Source organism: Charadrius vociferus, unplaced genomic scaffold (genome assembly GCF_000708025.1).
Source record: "Charadrius vociferus isolate BGI_N301 unplaced genomic scaffold, ASM70802v2 scaffold241, whole genome shotgun sequence".
NCBI classification, from domain to species: Eukaryota; Metazoa; Chordata; class Aves; order Charadriiformes; family Charadriidae; genus Charadrius; species Charadrius vociferus.
In genome coordinates, this window is record NW_009646932.1 from 61490 (window position 1) to 74633 (window position 13144).

General features: G+C 51.3%; 2 protein-coding genes across 2 annotated transcripts; one reads left to right on the forward strand and one right to left on the reverse strand.

Annotated features, from left to right (window-relative positions):
• The first annotated feature begins 334 nt into the window (after positions 1 to 334).
• Positions 335 to 2843, forward strand: CD3D (CD3d molecule, delta (CD3-TCR complex)). Its single transcript, XM_009894734.1, has 4 exons — positions 335 to 407; positions 1110 to 1319; positions 2374 to 2417; positions 2781 to 2843. The coding sequence occupies exons 1-4, from the start codon at positions 335 to 337 to the stop codon at positions 2841 to 2843; spliced, it is 390 nt and encodes a 129-aa protein (XP_009893036.1).
• A 4145-nt stretch (positions 2844 to 6988) lies between these two features.
• CD3E (CD3e molecule, epsilon (CD3-TCR complex)) lies at positions 6989 to 12019 on the reverse strand. The gene is made up of 7 exons (XM_009894727.1): positions 11971 to 12019; positions 10524 to 10544; positions 10205 to 10225; positions 9359 to 9556; positions 8422 to 8574; positions 7385 to 7431; positions 6989 to 7045 (listed from the first exon to the last, which is right to left on the reverse strand). The coding sequence occupies exons 1-7, from the start codon at positions 12017 to 12019 to the stop codon at positions 6989 to 6991; spliced, it is 546 nt and encodes a 181-aa protein (XP_009893029.1).
• Positions 12020 to 13144: the final 1125 nt, after the last annotated feature.

Genomic DNA, 13144 nt, shown 5'->3' on the forward strand with positions numbered 1-13144 from the left:
CGCCAGCCTGGCCGTGGCCAGCTGGCGTGTCCGAGGTAAGTCCCTGGGCATCAGCCGCCGCCCGTGGGCGACTGCGGTGCTGACCGACACGGTACGTGGAGATCCCCGGTGTGTGCCCAAGGGACCCTGCGCAGACAGCGATGCTGGGGTTCATCCCATGGGCTGCAGCGGGTCGGCACGGTGCCGGTTGGGCGCTTGCCGTGGTCCCTGGAGACCTTGCTTACACCATGGGTGTCTCTGCGGTGGTGGGAAGCGGGTGCCCGTGGCTTGCTGGGGTTGCCCACCGCAGCGCTTTGATGTGAGGTTCGTAAATGTCGACGGGGAGAAGGGTGCAATGGTTCATGAGAACGGGATGGCTCTGACGACTCTGCCTGCCCTGGGCCGTTGCTGTGACAGTCTGGAGCCCCGTGCGTTACTCCCTGGCTGACCGTGAAGGCTCAAACCCGCCTTGTAACGAGAGAGCGTGTGAAGTTGGACTTGGCAGTACCACGATGTTAGACCATGCAAGCAGGAGAGGCTGTGCTCTGCGCTCTGCAAATAAGACGGGGAATTTACTCTCTGTTTGCAGAGTGTGAAGGTGATGCCTTTGAGCTACGGAAGCATTTCTGGGGGGGGGGTTGCATGTTTTTCACTAAAAACGTTTCTTACCATTGGGTAAAAATCCAAATGGGGTTTTGCCTCCCGATTTGGGCTCAACTTCTGTCCCTGCTGATGGAGATGTTTCACTTTCTGTTGAAATGTCTCTTACTGCAGTTGCATTTCAATACTAATGCGATCTATGTGTGGGGTGGGGGCCATGCACATACAGTCTGAATGGAGTCCAGGTAGATGCCCAGTTCCAGTTAGTTTTCGCTCTAAGGGAGTTTTGATCTCTAAACTACCCAGAGCTGCATTAATGTAACAACAAGTTGAACATTGGACTAATTTTCTGCTGGGTAGTCTGCTTTTTGCAGAGTTTTTTATTTGCGGTGTCCTTTCTGTTGGTCAGGGGACAGCCTAATGTGATGCTCTCTGCAATAGCCATCTCCATGAATGATCTCTGAGCTTGGCACCACTGCGAGGGCTGAGAACTCGTCTGTGAATCTTTCTGCTCTCTTTTTTTTTTACAGGACAGGAAATAATCGTGAAAGAAGCCAGCGGGAAGGTGTTCCTGCAATGTGTAACGACCAGCCAAAGTGAAGTCACGTGGCTGAAAGACAGGACCAGGGTAGGAAACACAACACGGCTGGACTTGGGTGCAATTTACGATGACCCCAGAGGCATCTATACCTGTGAAACAGGCGGAAAGAGAAGCCCCCCCCTCCAGGTGCACTATCGAAGTAAGTGTTGCAAACCTGGTTTCTAGAGCCAGAACCGCCTGGAGCATTCACCCAAGCAAACTTTTGAGGGAACTACTGATTTCTCAGAGTTTGAGGGTGGTTCCACCAGTTTGTGGAAGTCCCGACAGCTCCTGTGCTAGGTTGCCTATGGGAACAGCCGAGCTGCATGTTCCTCTGCATCTGGTGTCCCTGGGAGAGCTCTACAGCTTCGTTTAGTGCCGTAACTTAATGAGGCACTTATACCGCATCGTTGCTAGCCGCTCGCTGGCTCTGCTGTGGCCTCCCTTGAGTGCTGGGGACACGTGGCAGCTTGCGCCTTTGCCTTGGATCACGCAGTAAGCCAGACTTAGTCTTTGGTCTCTGTTGCCCTGGGACTGGTGCCTGCCTGGAACGGCAGAGACTCAGACTCACACTGCCCCTGGCAGCGTGGTCAAGGGGCAGGGTTTGTGTCACGGTCCTGCTTTCATTGTCTGTGTCCTTTTGGGCTTCCAGTGTGCCAGAACTGCATCGAAGTGGACGCTCCCACCATCTCGGGGATCGTGGTTGCAGATGTTGTTGCCACCGTCTTGCTGGCGGTTGCTGTGTATTGCGTCACTGGCCAGGACAAGGGACGCATGTCACGAGGTGAGGGGAGAGCCCTGCTGGCTGCCTGTGGGTGGGGATGGGAAGCGTGTGGTCATGTTTAGGAGCTGCGTGGTACCTAGGGATTTTCTGTCACTGCCTACGGAATCCAGGCACTGGAAGCTGCAGGTAGCAGCCAGCATACAGCGTGGCTAGGGTAGGGATCAAGGTGAGGGCTTCGTGTACCCTTCCTGCCCTTAGCTCAGCTTCCCAGGAGAAGCCATCAAATACACAAGGTTCACAAAAACCTCATCCCGGGGCCGGCAGTTGGTGGCACAGGAACATCTGAGGCCTTGCAGGGGTTTCCACTGAGCTTCCCAGAGGAAGTAAAAGCATAGGGCTGAAAGCAGCCGACCGCTTGGGTTTATTTGCAAATGTTCACTACACTGCCCATTGCTCCCCTGATCCTTGACCGCCTTCTTTCTTTATTCAGCTTCTGACAGGCAGAACCTGATTGCCAATGAGCAGCTCTACCAGGTGAGCATCGGCACACGCGTGGGCTTCAGCACCTCTGCGTGGTGTGGGGCTGCGTGGTGGGACCGGCGTGGCCGAGACGGCACAGCTGCGGGGGGATCCTCGATGCCAGAAGGCGTTGAGCCGTGCTGGAGATTGCTCTCTGCTGGGGCATTCACAGCCGCATTCCCTGAGTGACCCAGAGGATGGGGCAAGCTCAGCTGCCTCCTGCCTCTTACTCCCTGGGGTTGTTACGCTCTGTGTGAGGGAAGGGAAAGCTTGCCAAAAGCTTGTCAAAGGGTGGGCTGGGCCAGCTTCCCCTGTTCCCTCCCTCCCAGGGCTGGACAGACGCAGTTGTAGCTCATCTCGCCTGTTTTTTCCTCCTAGCCCCTTGGCGAGCGGGACGACGGACAGTACAGCCGGCTGGCGCCTGCCAAGGCCCGCAAGTGAAGTGGGAAGATGCCGGGGCTTGTGACTCCTTCACAATGGGAGTGGTGTTACAGTGCCGCCGTAAGCTCCGTGCTGGCAGAAGACAGTGCAGGTTTTTGCCTAGACAACCCTCTGGGTGCTTGCCAGGATGGGCTGCTTGTAGCCCTCTGCTCTTTCCGTGACCTCGTGCACTTCTGTATCCCTTTCATTAAAGACGAGCCGATCCCGTCACCTCCCTTTCCCGTCGGTTGTGTTGAGGCCTGGGGAGCTGTGCAGTCGCTGGGGAAGGTGCATGCTGGATGCGTTCTGCCTGGATCCCTGCAGAGCCGTAAGTCTCCTGCCTGTCCCGGCAGGACACTGCTCTGCCAAGTGCAGGCAGTGCCCAGGGCTGTGCCACCGCTCTCCGCCAGGATCCAGATGATGTCTGGGTCCATTGCTGAAGCAGGGAATGGTAGACCTTGTGAAGGGAGAGCGTTGCTGCCCCTGATAGCAGAAGAGGCTTTGTCTCATTTAATTCTCCTTCCAGAATGGGGAGCAGGGACACCAGGGGCATAGTGATGCTCAGCAGGGTCTCCGTCACCCCTGCAAAGTGCTTGTGTCCTCTGGACAGAGGTGGGGAGCTGGGAGGAGGAAGGAGAGGAGGACTTCTCCTCTGCACATGCAGAGCTCGGCATCTAATCGCAGTCTCCCCCCGCTCACCTTCCTCTGCCTCTGCAGCCCACCTTTGTGACCAGGCCAGGGATCTTTCGGGGGGGGCATTCGGCAACCCCCCTTTCAGGCTCACTAGCCATCCCAGTGTGCTGAGTACAGGATGCAGTCGAGCAAACTTTCAGAGCCCTTCCCATCTCAACCACCCTTCCAGACGTGGAGCAGCACTGGGTGTCCCCACACCAACCCAGCTCCTCCTGGCAAGGTCCCCGCTCCCCAGCTCTGAGCAGAAACAGCTCGTGCAGTCTGACTATGGCCAAAGCGCAGGAAGATAACAGGCAGGATCAGCAAGCAGTTAGAAACCTCAGAAACCAGGTCACCCTCCGTGTGCCAGTTGCACGCACCTGTAGGTTGGGTTTTCCTGCTTTTCTGTGAATCTGGATGACAGGCTTTAGAGAGCACCAGGCGCTGAATTGCCTTGTGACTCAGTGGTATAAAGTAAGCACAGGGAGAGTTAACACTCAATAAAAACTGGCCACGAATCTGTGACACATCTGACACAGCAAACAACGTAGGCTGTGAAAAGCCGTGGGTGCACCCCATGTGCCCTTACGGGAATCAGCGTGTGATCAGCCTTGCGCACAGCAAACAAGAAAAGGACTTGTTTTCCTATGGTGTCAGCTCTTTACAGGACAACGAATTTTGCTCTTCACAGGAGCAGAAAAATGTCCTAGTGGTTTTTCTGCTCTAACCTGCTCCAGTGAAGGGTGAGCCTGATTGGACTGTTGCAGGTAGGCTATGCCAATACTCGCCTTTGGTCTGCGAAGCCATCTGGGTAGGACTTTAGGAAAAAAGTGACCAGCAGACTGCCTAGTTCATAGCACTTTCAACACCATCAGATCTCAAAGCAAGGGGCGAAGGTGGCTAGCCACACCCAAAGAGCAGGAGAAACCTGGAGCCGAGTGGGTGAGTATGCTCTGCGCAAATCAAAGACACAGCAGGGGCAACATTTACAGCTCGTCTGTTTGCGAGAGGCTCCTCAGCACATCACCTTTGGGAGAACAAAGAAATATTTCTGCAGTGCAGCTAAGTACAGAGGCAGAGAGATGTTGTCAGTGGATGGGCGGTGATCCCACACCGAGATAAGGAGAGCGTGGGCGCGGGATGGCACTGCTTGGGGCAAACGCTAGGCAAACATGCAGCCCTATAAAAGGTGGCAGAAGCACCGGGGTGTAGCTGGAAGCAAAATTTAGACTTTGTACACCCAGAGTGCTCCGAGTTTCTCACACCTCATTCGTGGCAATGGGCTGTATAGCTGGGCTGAGCAAGTGTCCTTGGAGCAGTGATGTTTTGCAGAAGCTGAGAACGTGACCCAGAGTGGTTTTAGAGCTGTTCAGGGTTAGTATTCTGTATCTTGCAATCTCCCTCCTAGACGTTTTACGCCTTGTATGGTAAACCCAGCTGTGCTGCCTTTAAAACCACATCCTGCAGGGCAAGCACAGCAACGTGAAGTATGAAACTTGCTGGGTGTTCGTCTCCCCATGCTGAAACTCAAGGGTTAAACCACCCCCAGCCCCCATCGCTGCTGCTGTTTCCTTTCCTCAGAGCTGTTGCTCAGCAGAGCAACAGGAATGTGGCTCGCTCAGCCTGTGTTAGACCAGAAACCTTCCCAGGCATCACAGCAGCTCTTGGGCCCTTCTCCTTGAGTTGCTACCTGTGCCGCTGCTGCTGCTGCTGCTTTGGAAACCGCAGCTTTTAAAATCAGGCAGATTTAACATTTATATGTTGAGCGGATGGGACCTCAGCTATTTCACTCCCCTCCCCCACCCCGACGGCAGCCCCGGACCCGCTCCCCAGCTCCTGTTGACCCCTGTTCCGCTCTCAGGCCCCGCTCTCCTAGGCACGGCAGTGCATCTTTGTGCACGTAGTTGTGTCCCCCCCCGCCAGCCCCATCCTGGCACAGTCTGCTCCCAAACCCCTCGTAGGCTGCTGCAAGGTGAGTCAACGCAGACCCACAGAAGCTCTCATTGTCTTGGACTGCTCCTGACCTGAGAACTCCCCCTAACAAATACTGGTTTTATTTAACAGAGACAAAAACACAGGGGAAATCTTTTCCAATGCATACCTGGCGGTGCTGTTTCCTATTTTATTAATATATTACAGTTTTGAAATGCATATAAAAAAGTTAAAATGGATCTTTACCACTTTACCAGCAAAGCAGCTCACCATCTTTCCAAGAAACCCAGGCAGAACTCAAGTTACAGAGCTGAAATGGGGAGAGAAAGGGCAGCAGCAAAGGACAAATCACAAGAATCTGTAAGAGCGACAGCTCTGGAAAATGACACTCCGCCAGCAAATGTACTTGTACACCCCTTAGGGTACAACACACTCAAAATAAATGTGTTTATCCTAGACTATACTATAGAATATCAGTAAAAATGGACTCCATGAAGTCTCCAGATCAGAAAGACGGTCCAGCAAAGGGGTTTGATGCTGTCTTGGATTTTGTAGGTCCTCGTCTTTATATCTGTAGCCCCAGCGCATTTATTTCACTTCCAGTGAACAAGCTCTTTCAGAGCAGAGTGCTAGTCCTGGGACTGAGCCAAAGAGTCTCTGTTCCAATCTGGGAAACATGCAAATCCCCGTTGTGCACTCATTGTTAAGTGGGGCTTCAAACCTTAGCTGAAATATCTAAGAGCCCCACTATTTAATAGCAACAAAGATTTAAGCCAAGCACTTATATTTCCTAATAGGAGGCTTTCAGATGGCTTGGGAAAGTGCCAAATCCTCATGTGACCCCAAGAAGATGTTCTGCTGAAGGTCGTAAAGGACAGTGGATGCAAAGTGGTACTCAGCCCCACTCATTTCCTACAGAAGAAGGGCTGGGGGAGGGAGAGGTCAGTCTGCATGTACTGGTAGAAGCGCTTCTCTTTTTTTTTGAAGGAAAACTGTTCTTTTTGACCGAAATATTTGCATTCAAAGCAGTGGCTTTTCTATGAAAATGTACCATTTTGCTTTTAATACGCTGTCTGCCTCTGTTCCTTTGATTACAACCCTGGGCAGCAATATGAAGGTAGGCTATTAACATGAGAGCAGGACAAGGTCAGAGGCCAGTCACTCTGAGAAGGACCCACTTTGCCCAGTAGCTACCCAGAGAGGCATGGGGAGGAAGCGGAGGCAGTCAGGGCGGAAATTAAATGGGAGGGAATTAAATGGGCGTGCAACTGGAGCAGAGAGAAAAGTGCGAGGGAAAAGGAGGCGAGGAATCACAAGTCAGGCTGCAGTCCTTTAATGTGCCGATGTGCTCATTTGTTTCTTTTCCCTAATGTCAAACCCAAGGCTGAAGTAACACCTCCGGGTAAGACAGCGGATGGCGGCAGGGAGCCTGTCCTGCGTAGCCGCCTGGCTTACCCCAAAATGCCTGGGCCTCAGCAGGTCTGCAGAGAACCGGTACCAAGCTGGGCAGAAGCTCTTAGCCTCTGCTGCTGCCGCTTTCCAGCCTGTCATCCGTGGGAATTTCAGAAGCCCCTGGGTTCCAGGCCTGCATACACTTCCCGCTGGCCTTTCCGGATGGGCTGTGGGAACAGCAGAGATGTTAGTTCGGGAATCCTTATTAACACACTCTCAAATAACGCCAGAGTCTTGGTGCGTGCAGGAGGCAGAGAAAACCACAACAGAGCGGTGTAGTGCTGCTCTGGCAGCGTGTACAAGAAGCTGCAGTTCTGCTCCCAACTCCTTGTGTCAGCACTGGGAGAATGGGTCCACCCTCACCACCTTTTTCCTACGCTCCCGTGAAAGCTTGGAGGTTGACTGGATGCTTTTTCAAAGGAGCAAAAAGGATAAATGCTTTCCAGCTCTGGCAATCCCTCCCCAACCAGCAAAGAGAGGTGAAAAAACATGCAGGTTCTCCATACCTCGTAGTCCGGGTTTGGAACGGGGGGAGGACGCTGCACTTTCTGACCTGCAACAGAGGCAAAGAGAGGTAGGTCATGCTTAGTGATGATTCTTCTAACGCAGCACGAGGAACCTTCATGGAGATGATCCCAGGGTAACGCACACCATGGGTCACCTTGCATGGCTTTACTATGAGCTTAGAGCTTTTAAAGACCTAACTGCTGCAGGTAGGAGGCTTCATGATCATTGAGGAGGAAATCAGCTTTCTTGTAGAAAGGGTAAATTTCTAGCTTTCCTGGCTGTGAAGAAATACTTGAAAACAAGAACTCAGCACACAACGTGCACAAGAAGGACACGATAGGGAATTTAGACCTGCCAAAAGGGTTATATCAGCTTTGTGGATGCTAGGGGAAGAGTGGCAATGCCTGATCTGCACAAAGCCTGGCTGGTGAGCTCCTGTGGTACCTGTGCGACAGACAGTCTCCTGGTACAAATGTCATCGTCAACACTTCTTGAACAAATCGGAACCAGCACCGTGAGGTCACCACCCTGCATCACTTCACCCTGGGATTTAGAACCCGTGAGCCCCACTGCTGGACCCACTGTGTCACCAAGCCATGGCCTCAGAAGCCAGAAATCCAAATGCATAGTTTGAATAATACCGCAATTTCTAATCGCACCTTCTGTGCGCGGGCCTAATTCTTGGTCTTTGATTGCCTGGGACAGCAGCTGAGCGGGCCAGGACCAGGCTGGGTTTGCAGCTGCACTTGCAAGCTGAGCATCCGTCGTACAGAGTTTGCTTCAGCGCCGACTCAACGCTGCTGCCTGGGGAATGGTTTCCGACGGGCAGGAAGCCTTTGACACAACGCAGCAGCCGCACCCACCCCGTACAAGAAGGCAGCCCGGAGCAACAGTTATGGGAAGCAGGAGCATTTTTTGGCGAGGTCTTGGAGGCTTGGGGGGAACAGAGGAGGCTCTGTCGTTCGGCAGGGGCGAGGGCTTCGTTTAGTGCTTAGCGGACATCCTGAGCTGATGATGAGCCTGACACGGCTCTTACCTCGTGGCCGACTGCCGGCACCACTGCTCGCTCTCCCCTTCCTGTCTTTGCTGAAGTAATAGACCAGAATCAGCACCCCGAAGGTGATGAGAATATCCGCAGTGATGATCCCCGTCACTGCCAAGGCATCCAGCTCCTCACAGTTTGCGCACACTGCCGGGAGGAGAGATGAAGGTGCTCAGAGCCGGACACCCTTCCTTTCCAGCATGGAAAGTCAGGGCCACGCTTATCTGTTTAGCGGTAGCAGAAAAGAGACAGTTCTGGGTGGGAAGGAGAAAAGAGCAAACAGAAAGGAAGGGGGACAGCACAGGCTATTTTATCCCCCCCACCATTTCGGTCTGCAAACACGGAGCGGGGTCTGCTGTGTGCAGCCTCCTTCCCTACCCTCCGCTGTTTGCATGGCCGCAGCCGGAGGGTGCAAAACCTCTCCTAGATCATTGCCCCCCTCTGCCTATGCTGGATTCTAAGTCCCGAATGCAGAACAGCTGCCCAAATTTCAAACGCCTCAGAGGCTTAAATCGCTCTCTCAGGGTGGGGTAAACCTCCCCGGTTGATGGGTCACAGGAAGCAGGCCGTGTGCTCCGGATGGGAGGCTTCCACTCCCTGAGCTAAGAAACGCCTCTAGCCTTCGTGGCAGACACTACTGTTGCCTTGTAGCGTGGCAGAAGCGGTACAAAAAAAGATGGCACGCTGTATACGTGGGAACCACTGCCACGCACCCAGCTTGAGGGCAGCGGAAGGGAAAGGCAGGGAGATTCCGTTCGCCAAAAAGGCGCTCTTGGACTCTTTTACTGCCCACGCAGGGCGAGGAGGACCTCAGCAGAATCGCATTCACCCAGCCCAGCAGCACTGAAAACCAGGTCTCAGCTCCTAAGAGCTGTTACTGAAATGTGTAGACTTCATCTTTAGCCGATAGACTGAGCACTTTTTCACTCACCTCTGGCATTCAGGTACATGTTGTACTTCTTATCACCTGACCAACAACTCACGTTGGTAGGAAAGCTGTCATGATTCTCTATAACGTACTTCCTCTCATTGCTGGGTGGTTTTGTCCCAGTTGACTTCCAGGCTATGGTCTCTTCAGTCAAGGGACATGTGATTGTCACCATGGTTCCAGAAATCTCCACCAGGAATTCTTTATCGGAAGGTATGCCAACGAGAAGGGAAACCAACATTACGAAGAGCTTCTGGGCAGGCTTCCCTGCACACCCTTCATCCCACCACAACAGTTTGTGCTGCAAAATCTTGGGGTTTATGGTGTAATGTAAATTCCCTGTGTACGTGTCTTTTGCATGCATGTTTTCCTTTATTTTTTTACACTGATTCTTTGCACCACTGAACAGTATCAAACTGCCATCACAGAGTGTTCTACTTTCTGTGAGCGAGCCTGGCCACCTGCTATTCATCCTTCTCTTTGTCCACACGCTTCCTGCTCTCTGCAAATGGCCAACCCTGCTTGGAGACCGCTAACAGTATTTAGGGGCAACTCATTACAGCTGATTTGGGCAACCTGGTCTAGCGGGAGGTGTCCCTGCCCATGGCAGGGGGGTTGGAACTCGATGATCTTCAAGGTCCTTTCCAACCTAAACCATTCTATGATTCTATGAGTCTATGATTTTTCTGATCGCTGATGACAGTAGCGACTGAAAAACAGGATTTTTTTTTTCTCCTAAAATACTGCTTGAATTTGAATATTTATAGCCACCTTTTAGTCCTCACCCGTGAGGCATCTGAGTCTTTATATCATGCTAAATAGTTAAGAATGCTGGTAAAATACACTTACCCTCCTGTACTTCGGTATCGTCTGCAAAGAAGATAATAACGCGTGTTAACAACTCAGTCTGCTGTAATCTTACCGCTTGTTGCTGTTGGAAAATGCCCAACCCTGCTTGGGGGTCGCTAGCAATAATTAGGGACAATTAACGACAGCCAATTTTTTAAATCAGTCACATCAGTAACAATTAATCAACAGGGAATATTTTTTATCCTACAGTATTTGCAAAATTCAAATATTTCTATTTGACTTTTAGTCCTCGCTTGTGAGCCATAGTTGGTCTTTTTATCATACTGAATAGTTAAGATTGCTGGTAAAATACACTTACCCTGCTGAGCTGCGGTGCCAACTATAAAAGAAAGAATAATAAGTGTTAAGTAACGTAGCTACCAATATCATACACCTTTCCTACTTCAAGGATATCCTTTCTGAACTTAACTGCTTGAAAGAGATGTTTATACTCCTGTTCGTGCTAAATGCATTAGAAGCATTCTGTTAGCTGAGACAGGATGTTGTTTTGAAATGAAGTCTTTTCCTTTGGAAGCCATTTTAAACACCGAGTAACGCAGAATGGAAATTTAAATAATTTTCCAACCCAGTTTAGAAAAAGGTTATTGCAGGCCCAACAGTTTTGCTTTATTATCACGGATCAAAGACTGCTGGCAAATCATGCCTAGTTACTGCAGTGTAAGAACCACCGTCCTCTGCAAGAATGTACTCACTGGAGGATTGGACCCTGACGCTTGATTTAACGCTGTAAAGCAGTTTAACGATGTGATTTTTCTCTCTTGGTAGGAAACAAGTAGCTCCATTGACGTCTCTGGAGCTGCAGTTAGGAGGTCTGAGTCAGATTTGCTATTTGCTTTAAAAGCATTTGTCGACAGAAAGTAACGTAAGTAAAAGAATGACCCGGATTCGTGTGTTCGGCACTGTTGTCTCGTCCTAGGTAATGCTTGCTTTACAATAGGAGTTACTTGTAGCAAAATTGTAGATTTGAAATTCCACAGGCATATGACTTGGCTGGAGAGAAGGTATCTGATGCTTTTTTCTTTATATAAAATGAATTTAAATTTGAAACAGGCCATCGCTAAACCAAATGTTTTCAATCTTCTCAAAGAATAGCAGTTGGTATTTGCAGCACATTGGCAGAGTAGCTGTAGTCTAATTATAATTATCTTCCAAACTTATCTTTCATAGTTGCCAGCTTCTATAGAGTCTTTACAGGTACCCTGCACTTCATCCTAAAATGGCTTTCTAAACGCTGATCAGTTCAAACTCATAAAATGGACATTGCTACCACTCCCATGATATCACAGATATCACAGCCAATCTGAACTGAAGTTATTTACCTGTGATCGCAAAAAGGTTTAAAAAAAGTGCACGAATAAAGTGTAAAAATAAAGTTAAACCCACAGAACCGTATAGTTCGCGCTGCCGCAGAAAGCAATGCACCAAGCTCCAACCCTGCTGCATGAAGTTTGGAGACCAGCTATCTTAGTGACTCAGCTAGTCAGCAAAAATTCACCAGGGACCTTAGGTTCTTTTCTCTGGCCGGCGAGGGCGGGAGGCCCGTTTCTCTGTCCCTGCAGCCTGCCCTCTGAAGGGAACGCTCACTCTGGAGAGCAGCAGCTCCGTAGGCACTGTAGGTGCCAGTCGCAGGAGATGTGGCTGCAGGAACTTCACAAAAGCGGTCGTGTGCCCCTGTGCTTTCTCCTCTGCGGCTCCCGGGCAGCCACCCGGCGGGTCCCCGTGGGCTTCTGGCCAGCCGTACTCACCCGCACACAGCAGGAGTCCCAGGAGAGGCAAGGACCGCTCCAACCTCATCCTTGTTTTCCTCCTTCTCTTGCTCTTCTCTACCACATCAGATTGGCATCGCTGGGGCCAGCTGCAAGGGAAGAAAGAACACATTGGCTTTTCAAGTTCTCTCTTACAAGAAAGAGGCCCGAGATTGTTTTCCCAGAATTGTGTACGGCAACGAACCGAGCAGCGCTGAGGAGACTCACTATTTCCAGTGAAACCTGCAAGCAGCCAAGAAAGACACGGAGCACGTATGGTAAAATAAGCCCATGTCAGGAAGTGCGGAGGCTCAAAACGTCTTCATGGAACGTCACTGACAGCAAGGGGTGGCTGCTCTGCACCAGCCCAGTTCAAGGCTCAGGAGACCTGTTGTAACTGCCCTGGGAGCAGCAGGAGAGATAAATGAGCCTGGATTAGATTTGCCATCAGGACCTTCCTAACAACTTTTCAAAGCCAGTGTTTCTGAAGTTCAAACAGCTGAACATAGTGATAGAATAAAAAAAGGAACCAGAAACGCTACAAGAAGCTCAGCGCACGGAGACACTGTATGGCCAGCGGAAAAGAGCCTGTAAGTGCCAGGCTCTAAAGCCCGGACTTTTAGTTACTGGTGATGCAACCTAGACTCTACTTTTGTTATTTCGTTCTAAAACAACCCAGTTATTCCTGTTGCCTCTTTGAGAGTGGCGTTTGCCAGCTCCTCGCCCAGACTCGCCTCTGCACACAGGCTGAGAGTGAGGAGCGCAGCGGGAGGGGTGGCTGCGCACAGCAACCCCCGCTGCGAGCGGGCCTGAAGCTGATGCTCTGCTCCCGACAGGTACTGGGTGACATGTGCTCCTGCTGGGAGGGAACTTGCTTAACTCTGCTGCAGTATCTCTTCGGTTTCGGAAGGAGACTGCAAAAGCGATTCTACATTTCCATGCAGCGTTCGTGCTCATGTTATGAAATGCACCTACGATAAAATCAGCTTCATTTCTTTCGATCCCGTTGAAGTCTCTCTACTCACAGCCCTCACAAAAGGCGAATGCTAGGGGGCAGCAGAAAGCTGTCTCTGCAGAAAGCCCTGTCCCACAAGCTGCCCAAAGCAGAAGGGGACACGGTGTAGCAAAGCCACCCGGCAGCCTGAGACAGGCGCGGCGGCCACACACCTCCGCC

What these genes read in the sequence shown, in the direction of transcription:
- CD3D (XM_009894734.1), top strand. Translation starts at nt 335, where the DNA reads ATGGTTCATGAGAACGGGATGGCTCTGACGACTCTGCCTGCCCTGGGC. An exon ending in CCTCCAGGTGCACTATCGAA is followed by an intron (nt 1,320 to 2,373) that starts GTAAGTGTTGCA and finishes TTCTTTATTCAG; the next exon opens with CTTCTGACAGGCAGAACCTG. An exon ending in CCAATGAGCAGCTCTACCAG is followed by an intron (nt 2,418 to 2,780) that starts GTGAGCATCGGC and finishes TTTTCCTCCTAG; the next exon opens with CCCCTTGGCGAGCGGGACGA.
- CD3E (XM_009894727.1), bottom strand. Translation starts at nt 12,019, where the DNA reads ATGAGGTTGGAGCGGTCCTTGCCTCTCCTGGGACTCCTGCTGTGTGCG. An exon ending in GGGACTCCTGCTGTGTGCGG is followed by an intron (nt 10,545 to 11,970) that starts GTGAGTACGGCT and finishes TTTCTTTTATAG; the next exon opens with TTGGCACCGCAGCTCAGCAG. An exon ending in TGGCACCGCAGCTCAGCAGG is followed by an intron (nt 10,226 to 10,523) that starts GTAAGTGTATTT and finishes TCTTCTTTGCAG; the next exon opens with ACGATACCGAAGTACAGGAG.